Raw genomic sequence first — 14,850 nt, forward strand, 5'->3', positions numbered from 1 at the left:
TATTTACTGCCTTTAGTCTTTTTTTTTTTTTTTTTTTAATATACGCCCTGTCTCTTCTGTCCAATTTTGATGAGAGCAAAAGGTCTGATTCAGTGTGTGAAAATTTCAGGGAATAATTATATATATATATATCTAGTAGGGCTACAGAGGATATATCATATTACATAATTTAATTATGGATTTAAAACAGTAAACAGATACTTTCAGTACTTATAAATGTCATTCCTCTATTTAGTGCCATGTGTTCTTCCCCTTATTCCCATTTCTCTGTGTGGTCCCTATTTTGTCACATAGACCTCTCCTTTTTAATCTGTGGGCTCCATACAGAACGGGCCTGTTGAAGTTCCAGGCCCATTCTATTTAACTTTAGATTGAAACTGGGTTTCCTGGCATCCATCTGACCTTGTAATTTCTCAGATGACTCCTCAAGTCTTTTCGTTTCTAGGTTAACTCATTCTTGTGATTCTCATCTTTTCTTTGAATCAATTTTATTTTAAAAATATCCATGGCTCTTCATCACTCTGCTCTCTGATAATTTACCTTCCTGGATCTTTTTACTCCTCATTAGGAATTACGTACGTAACTGAGGTGTACAGTAATCTGGTGAGGATGCCACTGTCTGCAATCCATGAAATTGTATTTATTGAATAGTCGGTCGGGCACGGTGGCTCACGCCTGTAATCCCAGCACTTTGGGAGGCTGAGATGGATGGATTACTTGAGGCCAGGAGTTTAAGACCAGCCTGGCCAACATGGTGAAACCCCATCTCTACTAAAAATGCAAAAACATTAGCCAAGCGTGGTGGCATGTGCCTGTAATCCCAGCTTCCTGGGAGGCTGAGGCACGAGAATTGTTTGAACCCAGGAGATGGAGGTTGCAGTGAGCTGAGATCATCTCCTCTGTCTCAAAAAAAAAAAAAAAAAAAAAAAAGAATAGTCCTTGTGCACTAAGACTGTGCCCTGAAAATATAACAATGAATAAGCATTGCTGAAGGAGCAATGGGGTGGACGGACTAGTGGTACAGTAGTTCTCAAAGTATGGTCTAGGAAGCCCTTAAAGTCCCAGAGATTCTTCCAGGGGATCCAGAAAGTCAGTGCTATTTTGAAAATAATACTAGTGCTTTGTCCTTGTCACTGTGTTGGCATTTGCCCTGAGGATAAAGCTGCTGTTGCTTTAACATGAAGCAAGGCAGGCACCACACTGTACATACAGTAAAAACAAATTCCAATATTACTTAAAAATACCTTTAATAAAATAATAGAATATTTACTTTGTTAGATCTTGAACTTCTAGGACATGTCCTTTTAGTATTTTGTGTGACAAAGTGAGAAGTATGCAGAAAGCACTTCCCTGCATAGTGAAATATGATGGTTATGATATGATGCATAGCCACGTTTTCCTGGAACACTGTTTCTACTTGAAATAATGGTTGACAAACTGTCATTATTCAGAATTGGGATTTCAGCAACAATTTTGTTGAAAGTGAATGAAGGAGGCCTGTCACTTTAAGGAAAACAACTCACAGTATTTGTTGCTAGTAAGCAAATCTGAGCTTTCAAGTGCAAATTAGGTCCAGGCAAGTGGGGCAGTGGCTCAGGCCTGTAATCCCAGCACTTTGGGAGGCCAAGGCGGGTGGATCACTTGAGCCCAGGAGTTCGAGGCCTGGGTAACAGAGTGAGACCCCATCTCTACAAAACTTTTTTTTTTTCATTAGTGTGGTGTGGTGGCACATGCCTGTAGTTGTAGTTCTAGCTACTCAGGAGACTGAGGTAAGAGGATTGCTTGAGCCCTGGAGGTCAAGGCTGCAGTGAGCCATGATGACACCACTGTACTCCAGTCTGGGCAACAGAGCAAGACCCTGTCTCTAAAAACAAAGTGCAAATTAGGACTTTAGGTATTAAATATTTAGTATAATATAATAATATCTAATAATTTAGATATTATGTGTTTCTCAAATTTCTGCTTGTGACAGAAAATAGCCCTTAAGGGGGATACTTGTCAAAGGACAACATTATAACAAATTTCAAGATTTAATTGGCTTATATTAACAATTTGTGAATCAGGATGACATCTCCTCTAAAAATTTAGAAAATGTGCTCCAATGGCCATGGCAGAACAGCTGGTTTTTATAAGGTAGCTTGAGCAGGGACAAGGAATACAAAAAGTAGACTATTTAACAACAGGTTATTTTCCTTATAAGGGTTAAAGCAGAAATTTGGTTATTATCTATGTCTTTTGATTTCTCTAGTCAGATAAGCAAGTTAATTTTGGGTTGGTGATATGGAACTTTAGCACCAGTGACTACATTTTAGTCTGTTGGGGCCTAGTGCAGGAGCTTAGTCCAAATCACTGACCTCCTATAAATTTTATTTAACATACCTGAAAGTCTTTTTTGATGAGCTCCATGCGGATATTAACAAATTGTGATTTATAAAATTGTATAATGAAATCTGTGAATATTTGGAAAATCTGTATAACTCCAATGACCGATAGTTTTGAGGAGTGTCAGCGTGTCATGATACTGAAAAATTTGAGCCGCCCCATGGATTATGACAGTAAATATGCAGTGTTATAAGAATACATAGAAGGCACATGTCCCAATCTTTCAGTCAGAGAGCATTGCCTTCTTAAAATATCCAAATATAATATTACACATTAGATTTTATCCCATATACTAAGTCCATGTCTTGAGACTTTTATTGCTCCCTGTTCATTTTTTTATTTATTGAAAATTTTTTTCTTCTTTATTCAGTTATAATTGATAACACTTGCATATATTTATGGTGTGATAAAACAATGTGATGTTTTGATATATCTACACAGTTTGAAATGTCAAGCCAATTCATGTCCATTTCTTGATCCCTAAAGGGGGATATTTTTTGTCACAGGTAGGTATTTGAGAGCCACGTATGAATATTAAATACCCCTGATTTCACATCAATGCCTTTTGAAACTAAGTGATACAACTCGTATTAGTTTCCTAGGGCTGCTGTAACACCACAGGAAGTGGTTGGCATAAAACAACAGAAATGTTTTCTTCCACAGTTCTAGGGGTTAGAAGTACAAAATCAAGGTATTGGCAGGGCCTCCAAAACCTGTAAGGGAAGATCCTTCTTTGGCTCTTCCAGCTTTTGGAAGCCCTGGCCTTCCTTGCCTTGTAGCGGTACAACTCTAAGCTCTGTTTTCATTTTCACACCGCCAGCTTCCTTCTCTTGGAACTTCGTCTCCTCTTTTTATAGGGACACAGTCATACTGGATTAGGGCCCACCCTAATGACTTCATCTTCACTTGATTATATTGCAAAGACTCTATTTCCAAATAAGGTCTCATTCACAGGTACCAGGGTTAGGACTTCATCATACTGTTTTGGGAGACACAATTCAACCCATAACATCATCTTAGCATTGAGAACATTGTCTTGATGAGCAGGAAATCAAGTGCAAGCATCAAATGAGACTTTTTGAGCCTGTAAGGACTGCATAGTACTCATTTATGTGGTTTATATAGTTCCTAGTATTGCTATTAGCAAACCTGAGCCTAATGAGAATGAAGATATGTAACAGTTTAAAAACAAATCAGCACCTACTTTATTATTATAAATTCTACTATACTTCCCTTTCTTCAGACTATATAGATAAATATTTTAAAGTTAATAATTCCTTAGTACTTACCTAGCAAAAAATTGTACCCTGTCTCGGAGACTGATTATTGGTGAGCATTATGGCTATTGTTTGCCTTTCTCTCATTCTGTTCCGGTGCAGAACCTGCCCTCTGTCTTCAGCAGTGGGAATGTGGCTACTTTGGGCCACTGTTAGTGCTTGGTCAAGATGGGCCCATGACCCGAGCTAGCCAATCAGTTCTTCCTTGGAATTTCTCTAACTGAAGACAGAGAGAAGAGTCACTCTCCTTTTCCTCTGGTGGAGAGAGCTGTGAGGTTATAATTCCAGAATGCTTGTGGCGATGTTTCCTGCCACATAAAGAAAGCAAGTACCCATCAGGGAAAGTGAAATCAGTAGGTAGAGAGGAGCAGAGACTGGGAGGGACATGGAGAGCTGGAGAAAGGGCATAGGAATCCCCTCATCCAGCAATACCCTGCCCTTCCATCAGTTTAGTTATATAAGCTGATAATTTCTTCTTTCTTAATGTAATTATTCCAAATCAGATTACTGTCATTGCAAACTTCTGACTAACATAGCAGTTATTCTTGTTTCTCCAATGCCTAGGTTTGAAAAGAATGAATCAGAATTTAGTACTTTTTTATTATAAGAAAATCAGTAATAATCATATTCACATATAAGTTTTAAAATTATACATATATATACTTAAAAACCTATAGATTGTCCCCAGAATAACTACAAATTTAAAATTCTTAATAACTCTAATGCTGAAGTTATAGTAACTTCCAGGGTACCTATTTTTCTTATCCATTCCATTTGTATATCTTTATTTTATTTTTTTGAGAAAGTCTCGCTTTGTCACCCAGGCTGGAGTATAGTGGCTCAATCTCTGCTCACTGCAACCTCCACCTCCCAGGTTCAAGCAATTCTCATGCCTCAACCTCCAAGTACCTGGGATTGCAGGCATGCGCCACCATGCCCAGCTAATTTTTGTATTTTTAGTAGAGACAGCATTTCTCCATGTTGGCCAGACTGGTCTGGAACTTCTGGCCTCAAGTGATCTGTCCACCTCAACCTCCCAAAGTGCTGGGATTACAGGCGTGAGCCCCTGCATCTGGCCTCCATTTGTATATCTTAACCCAATACTTTACATTGCATTTACAGTAAAACCTGATAATCTTATATTAAATATACCTCATAAAATATGATTTTATTCTTTTAGGAAAAATGTTCTAAAAGACCAACTAAAAAGAAAACTCCAAGGGATTATGCAGAATGGGATAAGTATGTTTTACATGTCTTTATATAAAATGTATCACTAAAAAAGTTATCTACCACAAAATACTGCAGTAATTTCTTAAATAATTATTATAAACCTGAACATGTCAAGAATACCAAATTACTTTAATAGAGTACTGAGAATATCTGGCCTCAGCCCTTTTGATGTTTTTTCAGTACATAAAAAACTACTATATCCTTTTTTTTAATATAAAACCAACCAAAAAAAAACTAATGTAATTTTTATACCCATCCAAACTATAAAAGAACAAAAATGTAAAATTGAGATAAGTTAGTCACATTTTAATTTCAAAGTTCTGACCAGTTTAGATTTGATTAACGTTTAAGCTCTCACTAAATTGTGTGTTTTCTTAAGAAGGAACTCAGATGACTTGAACTATAAAGTTACTGCATATCTTTGAATATGGATCCAAAGGCATACTTGTACAAATATAAGAATATCAATAATACATTTGTTTTCTTGCCTGTATTGTATTTCGTTTGGTTTTTATTGTTCTTTCATTTAAGATTTGACGTGGAAAAGGAATGTTTGAAAATTGATGAAGATTACAAAGAAAAGACGGTAATAGACAAGTCACACTTGTCTAAAATTGAGACAAGAATAGATACAGCAGGTAATTGGAGAAAAAATAATAATTTAGTAGTCTTTAAAGTTTTTGAATTATAATAAAAACTGTCAATCTAGAAGACATTGTCTTTGAGTACTGCACAGATTACCATGAAAAGCTTATGGATTTTCTCCGACAGTTGACCATTCAACAAATTTGCTTCTCTCTTTTACCCACTTAATTTTTAAATGTAGTAAGACTTTAAAATATAAACTTATTTTTCTTACTGTAATTCGTTTGTAATTCCTTTTTTTCCAATCCTCTTTTCCCTCCAAATTCCTCAAATTGTTTTCTATTTGCTTCAAAACAAAAAGATGGGGCAGTTTATTTGTTTTTGTTTGTAGTCAACAGATGAATGGCACCTATAAAGTAAAACAAAATCAATCATTAAAAAAATTCTGAATCCTCAAAACTTGTGAATGATTTAAAAAGAAAACATCACTAAGCTTAAGGAACCTTTTATTTTCTTTTGTTTATTTTATGATCTTTCTGCTCTCTTCTGCTTCTGTTAAAATAAGCATTCTTAGATTTAAACTTTAAAAATTCTGTTAAATTATATGTTTACATATAGCAGATAACATTTATTTCTAGGTCTAACTGAGAAAGAAAAGGATTTTCTTGCCATTCGTGAAAAGGAGAAAGGAAATGAAGCTTTCAACTCAGGAGATTATGAAGAAGCAGTGATGTATTATACCAGGTGAGCAGACGTTTGTTGTGGTTTAAACTTGCCTTTTAAAAAATGATAATGTCTTAATTGTTGAAACATAAATAAGCGAAAGTCTATGTCAGAATCTCTCAATGTATTGTACTTGTGATTTATCATATATTCACTTATGTTTCTCCTATTTTTTCAATACTTTTCTCAAACCTTTAAGCTCCCACTCCACTCCTACTTTTGACAGAGGACGTAACTTCCTATCTTGCAGAGAAAATAGAAGCCATCTGACAGGAATTCAACAGAAGGCCCATATGATATAGAAGTGAATAACTTAGGCTCTACTGTAGACTGCCTGGATTTAATTCCAGTATTTGTGGTGCTCCTTCCTACCACAGGGCCTTTGCACATGCTGGGTCCTCCATCAAAAATGCTTTTCCCATGGCTGATCTGAGTACAGTGGTGTTTACAACTAATTGATCACAACCAGATACAGATTTCCTTGTCCCTTCTCCACTCCCACCGTTTCACTTGACTAGCCTTTGAAAGAGAAAAGAAAATTAAGAAGAAAAAAATGCTCTTCCCTCCTCCCATTATCTAGTTAATTCTGATTTATCCTTCAGATCTTAGTCTTCACCTTACTTCTTTGGAGAAGTCTTACTTGACCTTCCAAACTAGGTTAAATCTCCATCCCACCCCACCCACTTCACCTCCCAATTTATAGGCTCTTATAGCAGTCTTACCTCTCCTTTGTAGCACTTGTCAGAAGTATAATTTAAGCTTGTGTGATTTGATAATAACTAGAATGTAAGATTTGTAAGAGCAGAACCCAATTGTCAAGGATTTTTACATCATTGTATCCCCAAGGCCCAACAAAGTACCTGGTTCATAGTAGCTGTTCAATAAATATGTATATGAACTTCTGAAGTTCTTAACAGCCTATGAAAAGTAGACTAAGTTTTTAAAATGTTGTTACAGATAAACTGTTCTTATAGAATCACCAATGCCACCTTAGCCCTAAACTCTGTACAATCTTTTTTCCACCTTTGGAAATAAGATAGATTTTTTTCAATGTTGTTGATGTCTCTAAAGAAGTTTTCTCAGACTGTTTAAATGAAGACATGAGGTAAAGAGGATATATGATGGATCATTCATTCAGTACAGCCTCCCCTGTTCAGGCAGGTGGATGTCAGTCTTGATAACTGTTCTTTCTTTTCTTGTAGATTTATACCACAGAGTCTCTTGTCTATTACAGGTTGCAAAACTCTTTTCTTCTTTTATGAGGAATCATGTAGTTGAAGAATTAAAGCAGCATAGTATAATGGTTAATGGTTAAGGGAATTCAGACTACCACTTTCTGACCTTGGGCAGATTCTTTTTTTTTTTTTTTTGAGACAGGGTCTCACTCTGTTATCCAGGCAAGAGTGCAGTGGTATGATCATAGCTCACTGCAGCCTCAAACTCCTGGGCTCAAGGGATCCTCCCACCTCAGCCTCCGGAGAATAGCTGGGACTACAGGTGTGAGCCACCACACGTGGATAATTTTCTCTTGTATTTTTTTGTAGAGACAGGCTCTCACTATGTTGCCCAGGCTAGTCTGGAACCCCTAGCCTCAAGCCATGTTCCCACCTTGGTCTCCCAAAGTGCTGAGATTACAGGGGTGAGCCACCATGCCTGGCTCCAAAAAATGTGTTTGGTATTTGATATTTGATGTTAACTGACATCAGTGGTTTTTTTTAAGGTGATCTATAGGTATTTATCTTTTTCTACCTTCATTTTAATTCTAGTAACTAAAGCTCAGATTCCAGATATATGAGTATTTAAATTCTCATAATGCCTCTAAAGCCTGAGTTAACCTTAAGGCTATTAACTGGATGTTTAAGCATCTGTTTAAATATTGATTTAGTATGCTTATAGAATTGTATTTTATTATTTTTGATAATATAGGCTATATTTGTTTGCAAAGGTTGCTGTAACAAAGTACCACAGACTGAGCGGCTTAAACGAGAGAAATTTCTTTTCTCACACTTCTGGAGGCTGGAAGTTTGAGATCAAGATGCTAGTAGGGTTGGTTTTTTCAAGGCCTCTCTCCTTGGCTTCTAGGTGGCCGTCTTCTCCCGGTGACTTTATAGTCTGTCCATACATGTATGTCCGAATATCTTCTTATTATAAGGAAACCACTTTTATGGGATCAGGGCCCCCTCTCATGACTTCATTTCACCTTAATTGGCTTTTTAAAGACCCTATCTCCAAATACAGTCATGTTCTGAGATACTGTGGGGTTAGTGCTTCAACATATGAATGTTGGTGGATACAATTCAGCCATTCAACAATTATACACAGGTTATAATTGTTTTATGTGTAACTTAAGCTGAATTTCTCTACGTTCTTGTGTTTACCTTAGGCTTGCTTGTTGCCAGTAACGGTTTCTTTTCTAGGAGCATATCGGCGCTTCCCACTGTAGTTGCCTATAACAATCGAGCTCAAGCAGAAATCAAATTACAGAACTGGAATAGTGCTTTTCAGGATTGTGAAAAGGTCTTGGAGTTAGAACCTGGAAACATAAAGGGTAAAAAATATTATAGAATTATTTTACATTTACAGCAGGACCCATTAATAAAGACCATTCATAGATACTTGCAATGTTTACATTAAAAATATTTCAGATAAACTCAAATTTCTGTATGTGAATCACCAACTTCACAAAGTTGCCTTTAAGTTTAACTTGTAAGTTAAGTCCCTGATTATTTGTACAGAAGTAGCTAATAATCCCAGAGGATTTAATAAAATACATATATATTTTTAAGAAGTATCTCAGTAAACAAAAAACCAACAACAAAAATAAAAGAGAAGTATCCCGGCCAGGCACAGTGGCTCACACCTATAATCCCAGAATTTTGGGAGGCCGAGGTGAAATGATTGCTTGAGTCTAGGAGTTTGAGACCAGCCTGGGCAACACAGCAGAACCCTGTGTCTCAAAAAAAAAAAAAAAAAAAAAAAAAAATCTCAAGCTTGCATTTGAACATTCTCTTTATCAAAAAAAAAAAATAATAATAAGTATAACTTAATGTAGATTTTCTGTTATTTATAAATATAATAAAATTATAAGCCCACACTGGACCTCTAGAACCTTCTCCCAGCTTCTTTGTGGATATTTTCACCTAGGTGGCTGTATATAATTTTGTTTGTTTGTTTGTTTGTTTGTTTGAGACAGAGTCTCATTCTGTCACCGAGCCTGGAGTGCAGTGGCATGATCTTGGCTCACTGCAACCTCTGCCTCCTGGGTTCAAGTGGTTCTCCTGCCTCAGCTTCCCAAGTAGCTGGGACTACAGGCATGCACCACCACGCCTGGCTAATTGTTATATTTTTAGTAGAGAGATGGGGTTTCACCATGTTGGCCAGGCTGGTCTCGAACTCCTGACCTCAGGTGATCCACCTGCCTCGGCCTCCCAAAGTGCTGGGATTACAAGCGTGAGCTACCGCTCCTGGCCTGTTTTTGTTTTGTTTTGTTTTGTTTTGTTTTTGAGATAGGGCCTCACTGTGTCACCCAGCCTGCTGTGCACTGGTGCAATCTTGGCTTACTGCAACCTCCGCTTCCCAGTCTCAAGCAATCCTCCCACCTCAGCCTCCCAAGTAGCTGGGACTACAAGCATGTGCTACCACACCCGGCTAATTTTTTTTGTATTTCTTTAAAGATGGGGTTTCACTGTGTCGCTCAGGCTGGTCTCAAACTCCTGAGCTCAAGTGATCTGCCCACCTCGACCTCCCAAAGTGCTGGGATTACAGGCATGAGCCACTAAGCCTGGCTTGCTATAAATAATTTAATTTTCACTTTAAATTAATAATTTGAATAACTTAATTATAAATTAAATTTGTCCAAAAATGACTCTTTCTGCCAGAAACCTGCACTCTATTTTGATTCCCTGTCCCTGTGACTGACCACCTTGTCATGGTTCAGACCTGAAGTATGCAAATCAGACTCTATTCTCCTTTTCTGTTATCAAGAAGGAGTCATTCCAAGAGGGAGTGACATACATTATAATTGACACATTATATTTCTTTAAATTTTTATGGATTCAAAATAAATATAAACACTTTTTCACATGGAATGTATCCCTTTTTGCCTATAAACATGGTGGAGGTGGCAGAAGCCATGGGAGTGCTAAGGGGAAGCCTGGTGCATCACCTGCCACTGTCATTGTCATGGATTGCCCTCCATTTACCAATAAAGTCCTGTTGGGCCTGTGTTTTATGCAAGCTGGTCTCTGTCACAGAGTATGACTGGGCTCCCAGCTTTAGGCAGCAGCCCACTGAAGGTTTTGCCAATCCCATACCACTGCTCTGTCAGGCCCTGTGCCAAGCACTTTACGTGTATTAACTCTGTTAATTTTAACAAGTCTCGGCCGAGTGCAGTGGCTCATGTCTGTAATCCCAGCACTTTGGGAGGCTGAGGTGTGCAGATCACCTGAGGTTAGGCATTCGAGACCAGCCTGGCCAACATGGCAAAACTCCATCTCTACTAAAAATTAAAAAAAAAAAAAAAAAAAAAAAAGGAGGGGTGTAGTGGCTCATGCTTGTAATCGCAGCACTTTGGGAGGCTGAGGTGGGTGGATCACTTGAGGCCAGGAGTACAAGACCAGCCTGGCCAATGTGGCGAAACCCCATCTCTACTAAAAACACAAAAAATTAGCTGGGCATGGTGGTAGGCACCTGTAATCCCAGCAACTTGGAAGGCTGAGGCAGGAGAATCACTGGAACCCAGGAGGCAGAGGTTGCAGTGAGCCGAGATCATGCCACTGCACTCCAGCCTGGGCGACAGAATGAGAATACGTCTCAAAAAAACCTATAATACATTTTTTAAAAAATTAGCTAGACGTGGTGGTGGGCACTTGTAGTCCCAGCTTCTTGGGAGGCTGAGGCAGGAGAATTGCTTGAACCTGGGAGGCAGAGATTGTAGTGAACTAAGATCATGCCACTGCACTTCAGCCTAGGCAACAGAGCAAGACTCTGTTTCAAAAAGAAAGAAAGAAAGAAAGAAAGAAGATGTTAGCATTAGGTAAAGCTGAGTTAAGGGACACAGGAACTCTCTGTACTATCTCTGCAACTTTTCTGTAAATCTCCAATTATTCCAAGATAAAAAGTTTTAGAAAAGGACAATCATTATGTCATGAATATTTCTTCATGGAAATTCCCTTCAGGAATCTGCGTAGCAATAGCAATAGCTAAATTATATTTAAAGTGCAGTGCTACAACTTTAATTAAATTTAAAACAAAATGATTTATCATTTAGATTTTCATAGCTCATTCTAAGACTAAAATTCAAATTGGTCAAATTTATAATTATGTTTTAAAATAGCATATTAAAATATGCCAGATAAAATTTCACACCTTTCGGCCAGGTGGGTGGCTCATGCCTGTAATCCCAGCACTTTGGGAGGCTGGCGCAGGTGGATCATGAGGTCAGGAGATTGAGACCATCCTGGCTAACATGGTGAAACCCCGTCTCTACTAAAAATACCAAAAAAAATTAGCTGGATGTGGTGGCATGAGCCTGTAGTCCCAGCTACTTGGGAGGCTGAGGCAGGAGAATCGCTTGAACCCTGGAGGCGGAGGCAGTGAGCCGAGATTGTGCCACTGCATTCCAGCATGGGCAACAGAGCAAGACTCTGTCTCAAAAAAAAAAAAAAAAAAAAAAAAAAAAAAAAAAAAAAAAAAAATTCCCACTTTTCAGAATTACCAAACTTGATTCTTTTTCAAAGTAATGACGTATTACACCAAGTTCTCCTTATATAATAGTTAATGATGAGTCTAGAGAGGCATTCATTGTCAGTATTAAATAATAATCAAATTATACATTGAAACGTACCAAAAAAATCAAATACGAATTATCAAAGTGCTTAATTTCTGGACCTAACTGACTTAATCATCAGGATTCTCTCAGTTCCCTGTGCTAAGTAACTCCTTCTAATCATTTTAAGGATTGCTATACAGATGTCACTAATGAGCCATATTCTGAGCTAGATGCTGGTCAGTAACACACTATTTTTTTTTGTTGTTTTGTTTTGGAGACGGAGTCTTGCTCTGTCACCCAGGCTGGAGTGCAGTAGCACAATCTTGCCTCACTGCAACCTCCACCTCCCAGGCTCAAACAATTCTCCTGCCGCAGTTTCCCGAGTAGCTGGGATTACAGATGTGTGCCCCCACACCCAGCTAAAATTTTTTTGTATTTTTAGTAGAGATGGGATTTTGCCGTGTTGGCCAGGCTGGTCTTGAACTCCTGGCCTCAAGTGATCCGCCCACCTCAGGCTCCCACATTGTTGGGATTACAGGCGTGAGCCACTGTGCCTAGCCAATATACTAAATTTTGATAAGGGATTCTATGTTTTCAAAAAGTGGCAAAATAATACTCACCATAATTATAAGAAGGAAAGGATTATTATCAGTGAAAATCATTCCGATATTGCAATACAATGTGTTGCCTGTGAAGGGTTGAGGTATGAAATCTCTTAGTCCTTGGAAACACTGGCAGGGCCTGGGGCTGCCAGAGGGCCAGAGGGTTGTTATAGAGGGGACAGTTGCCTGATGCAGCCTCTCTTATGTACCTCAGTGTCATCTCCTATGTGTGTATCAACATGAAAATGGGTGTAGTTGAGCTTTGGGTAATTACATCATAAAGTATTCTGTGCTGCTCATATTCTTCCACTTGCAAAATATGTTGCAACCATAATGCCAAATATTAAAAAACACACCTTTTATTCTGGTAAATTTTCAGCTCTTCTGCGTCGTGCTACTACATATAAACATCAAAACAAGCTCCAGGAAGCTATAGAAGATTTGAGTAAAGTACTGGATGTTGAGCCTGATAATGAGTTGGCCAAGGTAAGTGCAGAAAGTGATTTCTCACCTAATTCTGTAGTTGGCTGTTTCTGTATTTATTTTAAAGTGGTATCAATCTTGCCAAACAAATTATGTTGAAGATTAGGTCACAGCTTTAAAAGGTAGGTATGTTCTAGACACCCCAAAACGTTAACATCTATTTGAAGTGGAAGAAAGCAGAATCTTAACTTTTTTTTCAAAACTATAAACCTTCCTCTGAAAGACAAATATCAATTTTTCTTTTTCATATATGCTGGGTGTGGTAGCTCACACCTATAATCCCAGAACTTCAGGAGGCTGAGGTGAGAGGATTGCTTGATCCCACAGGTTTAAGACTAGACTGGGCAACCTAGTGAGACCTCGTCTCTGTATTTTAAATAAACAAACAGCATATGTAGCATGATTTCATTTGTGTAAAACTATACATCTCTGTGGGTATATATGCATAGAAACATCTAGAAAGATGATTATCAAAATGTTAATAGTAGTATCTGAGTAGCAAGATTTTAGGTGATTTTTTTCTTTATTTTTTATACTTGTTACACTGGTTTTTTTGTTTATTTGTTTTGTTTTTGTTTTTTTACAGTGGACATGTATGATTACAATCAGACAAAGGCCACCCCAAAAAAAGCCGTGTCTTAGTTGTATTCTTTTTTCAACATCTTTATGTTTTTACCTGAAAGAATGGTTATATTTATTATTAAAGGAAAATATTTTGTTTAATATGGTGATTATGTTGCAGAAAACCTTGTCAGAGGTTGAAAGAGATCTGAAAAATTCTGAAGCTGTATCTAAGACTCAAACCAAAGGCAAAAGGATGGTTATTCAGGAAATAGAAAACTCTGAAGATGAAGAAAGAAAAGACAGCGGAAGAAAACATGAAGATGGCAGTGGAGATAAGAGTAAAATATCTTTTCTATTTAGGTTATGTAAAAAACTGCCTTTTTATATGATGAGCTGGCTCAGTTTTTCTATTTGTACAGAAATTCGTAATCTACCAAAGTTTTTCTAGCTTTGCCTTGTAAATTCACAAGCCAGCTTCGCTCATCTTTTTCTTAATACAGCTTGACAGAATCTCTCAAACCCATTTTCCTTCTTAACCTGTCACCTTTTTCTAGTGCTCAGTTTAATTCCTGGTCACCACCTTTAAATGTAAATGACTGTGTTCATATGACACAAACCATTTGCAAGTTAACCTTAAATATCTCTCTCTGATAATTGTTTTGTATGTATCTTCTTGACTGCAAACAAATGTGTTGGTTTCAAAACAGGTATGGGTAGCCCCATTTATATGCTCAAAAATATTTTAAATATGCAAAAGAAATAAGTATAATTTAACACTTGAAACAATATTTTAAGAGAATCTAGACTAGATAAAGCATTATCTTCATAATATAAAACATCAAAAGTTATGTCAACTTTGAGGGGAAAGATTTGCCTCGTCACTTGACAAGAGACATAAAAACTTTTCCCTCCGTCAGCTGGGTGTGGTGGTTCACACCTGTAATCCCAGCATTTTGGGAGGCCGAGGCGGGTGCATCATGACGTCAGGAGTTCAAGACCAGCCTGGCCAACATGGTGAAACCCTGTCTCTACTCAAAATACAAAAATTATCTGGGTGTGGTGGCATGCACCTGTAATCCCAGCTACTCGGGAGGCTGAGGCAGGACAGTGGCTTAAACCAGGGAGGTGGAGGTTGTGGTGAGCCAAGATGGTGCCACTGTACTCCAGCCTGAGCAATAGAGTGAGACTCCATCTCAAAAAAAAAAAACAAAAAAAACTTTTCCCTCTTTCT

At 37.8% G+C, this 14,850-nt stretch overlaps 1 protein-coding gene and 1 long non-coding RNA gene across 7 annotated transcripts in view; one reads left to right on the forward strand and one right to left on the reverse strand.

Moving 5' to 3' along the window:
* Positions 1–14,850, forward strand: part of SPAG1 (sperm associated antigen 1) — a 78,283-nt gene that overhangs the window by 21,467 nt on the left and 41,966 nt on the right. For all 6 annotated transcript variants that reach the window (XR_012416562.1, XM_045398559.3, XM_073999218.1 and 3 more), the window contains exons 5-10: positions 4,840–4,901; positions 5,424–5,530; positions 6,116–6,221; positions 8,618–8,748; positions 12,952–13,058; positions 13,798–13,957. Coding sequence is in view for 5 of the 6 variants with exons in the window: in XM_045398559.3 (XP_045254494.2) it covers positions 4,840–4,901; positions 5,424–5,530; positions 6,116–6,221; positions 8,618–8,748; positions 12,952–13,058; positions 13,798–13,957 (673 nt within the window). In the remaining variant the exon portion in view is untranslated. The remainder of the gene's footprint in view (positions 1–4,839; positions 4,902–5,423; positions 5,531–6,115; positions 6,222–8,617; positions 8,749–12,951; positions 13,059–13,797; positions 13,958–14,850) is intronic.
* LOC102141369 (uncharacterized) overlaps positions 3,672–14,850 on the reverse strand; it is a 41,538-nt gene continuing 30,359 nt past the window's right edge. Inside the window, exons 3-5 of the long non-coding RNA XR_006700477.3 lie at positions 8,579–8,733; positions 5,752–5,886; positions 3,672–3,967 (exon numbers count right to left, since the gene is read on the reverse strand). This is a non-coding gene — a long non-coding RNA (uncharacterized lncRNA). The remainder of the gene's footprint in view (positions 3,968–5,751; positions 5,887–8,578; positions 8,734–14,850) is intronic.

This window comes from Macaca fascicularis, chromosome 8, assembly GCF_037993035.2.
Source record: "Macaca fascicularis isolate 582-1 chromosome 8, T2T-MFA8v1.1".
Lineage (NCBI taxonomy): Eukaryota > Metazoa > Chordata > Mammalia > Primates > Cercopithecidae > Macaca > Macaca fascicularis.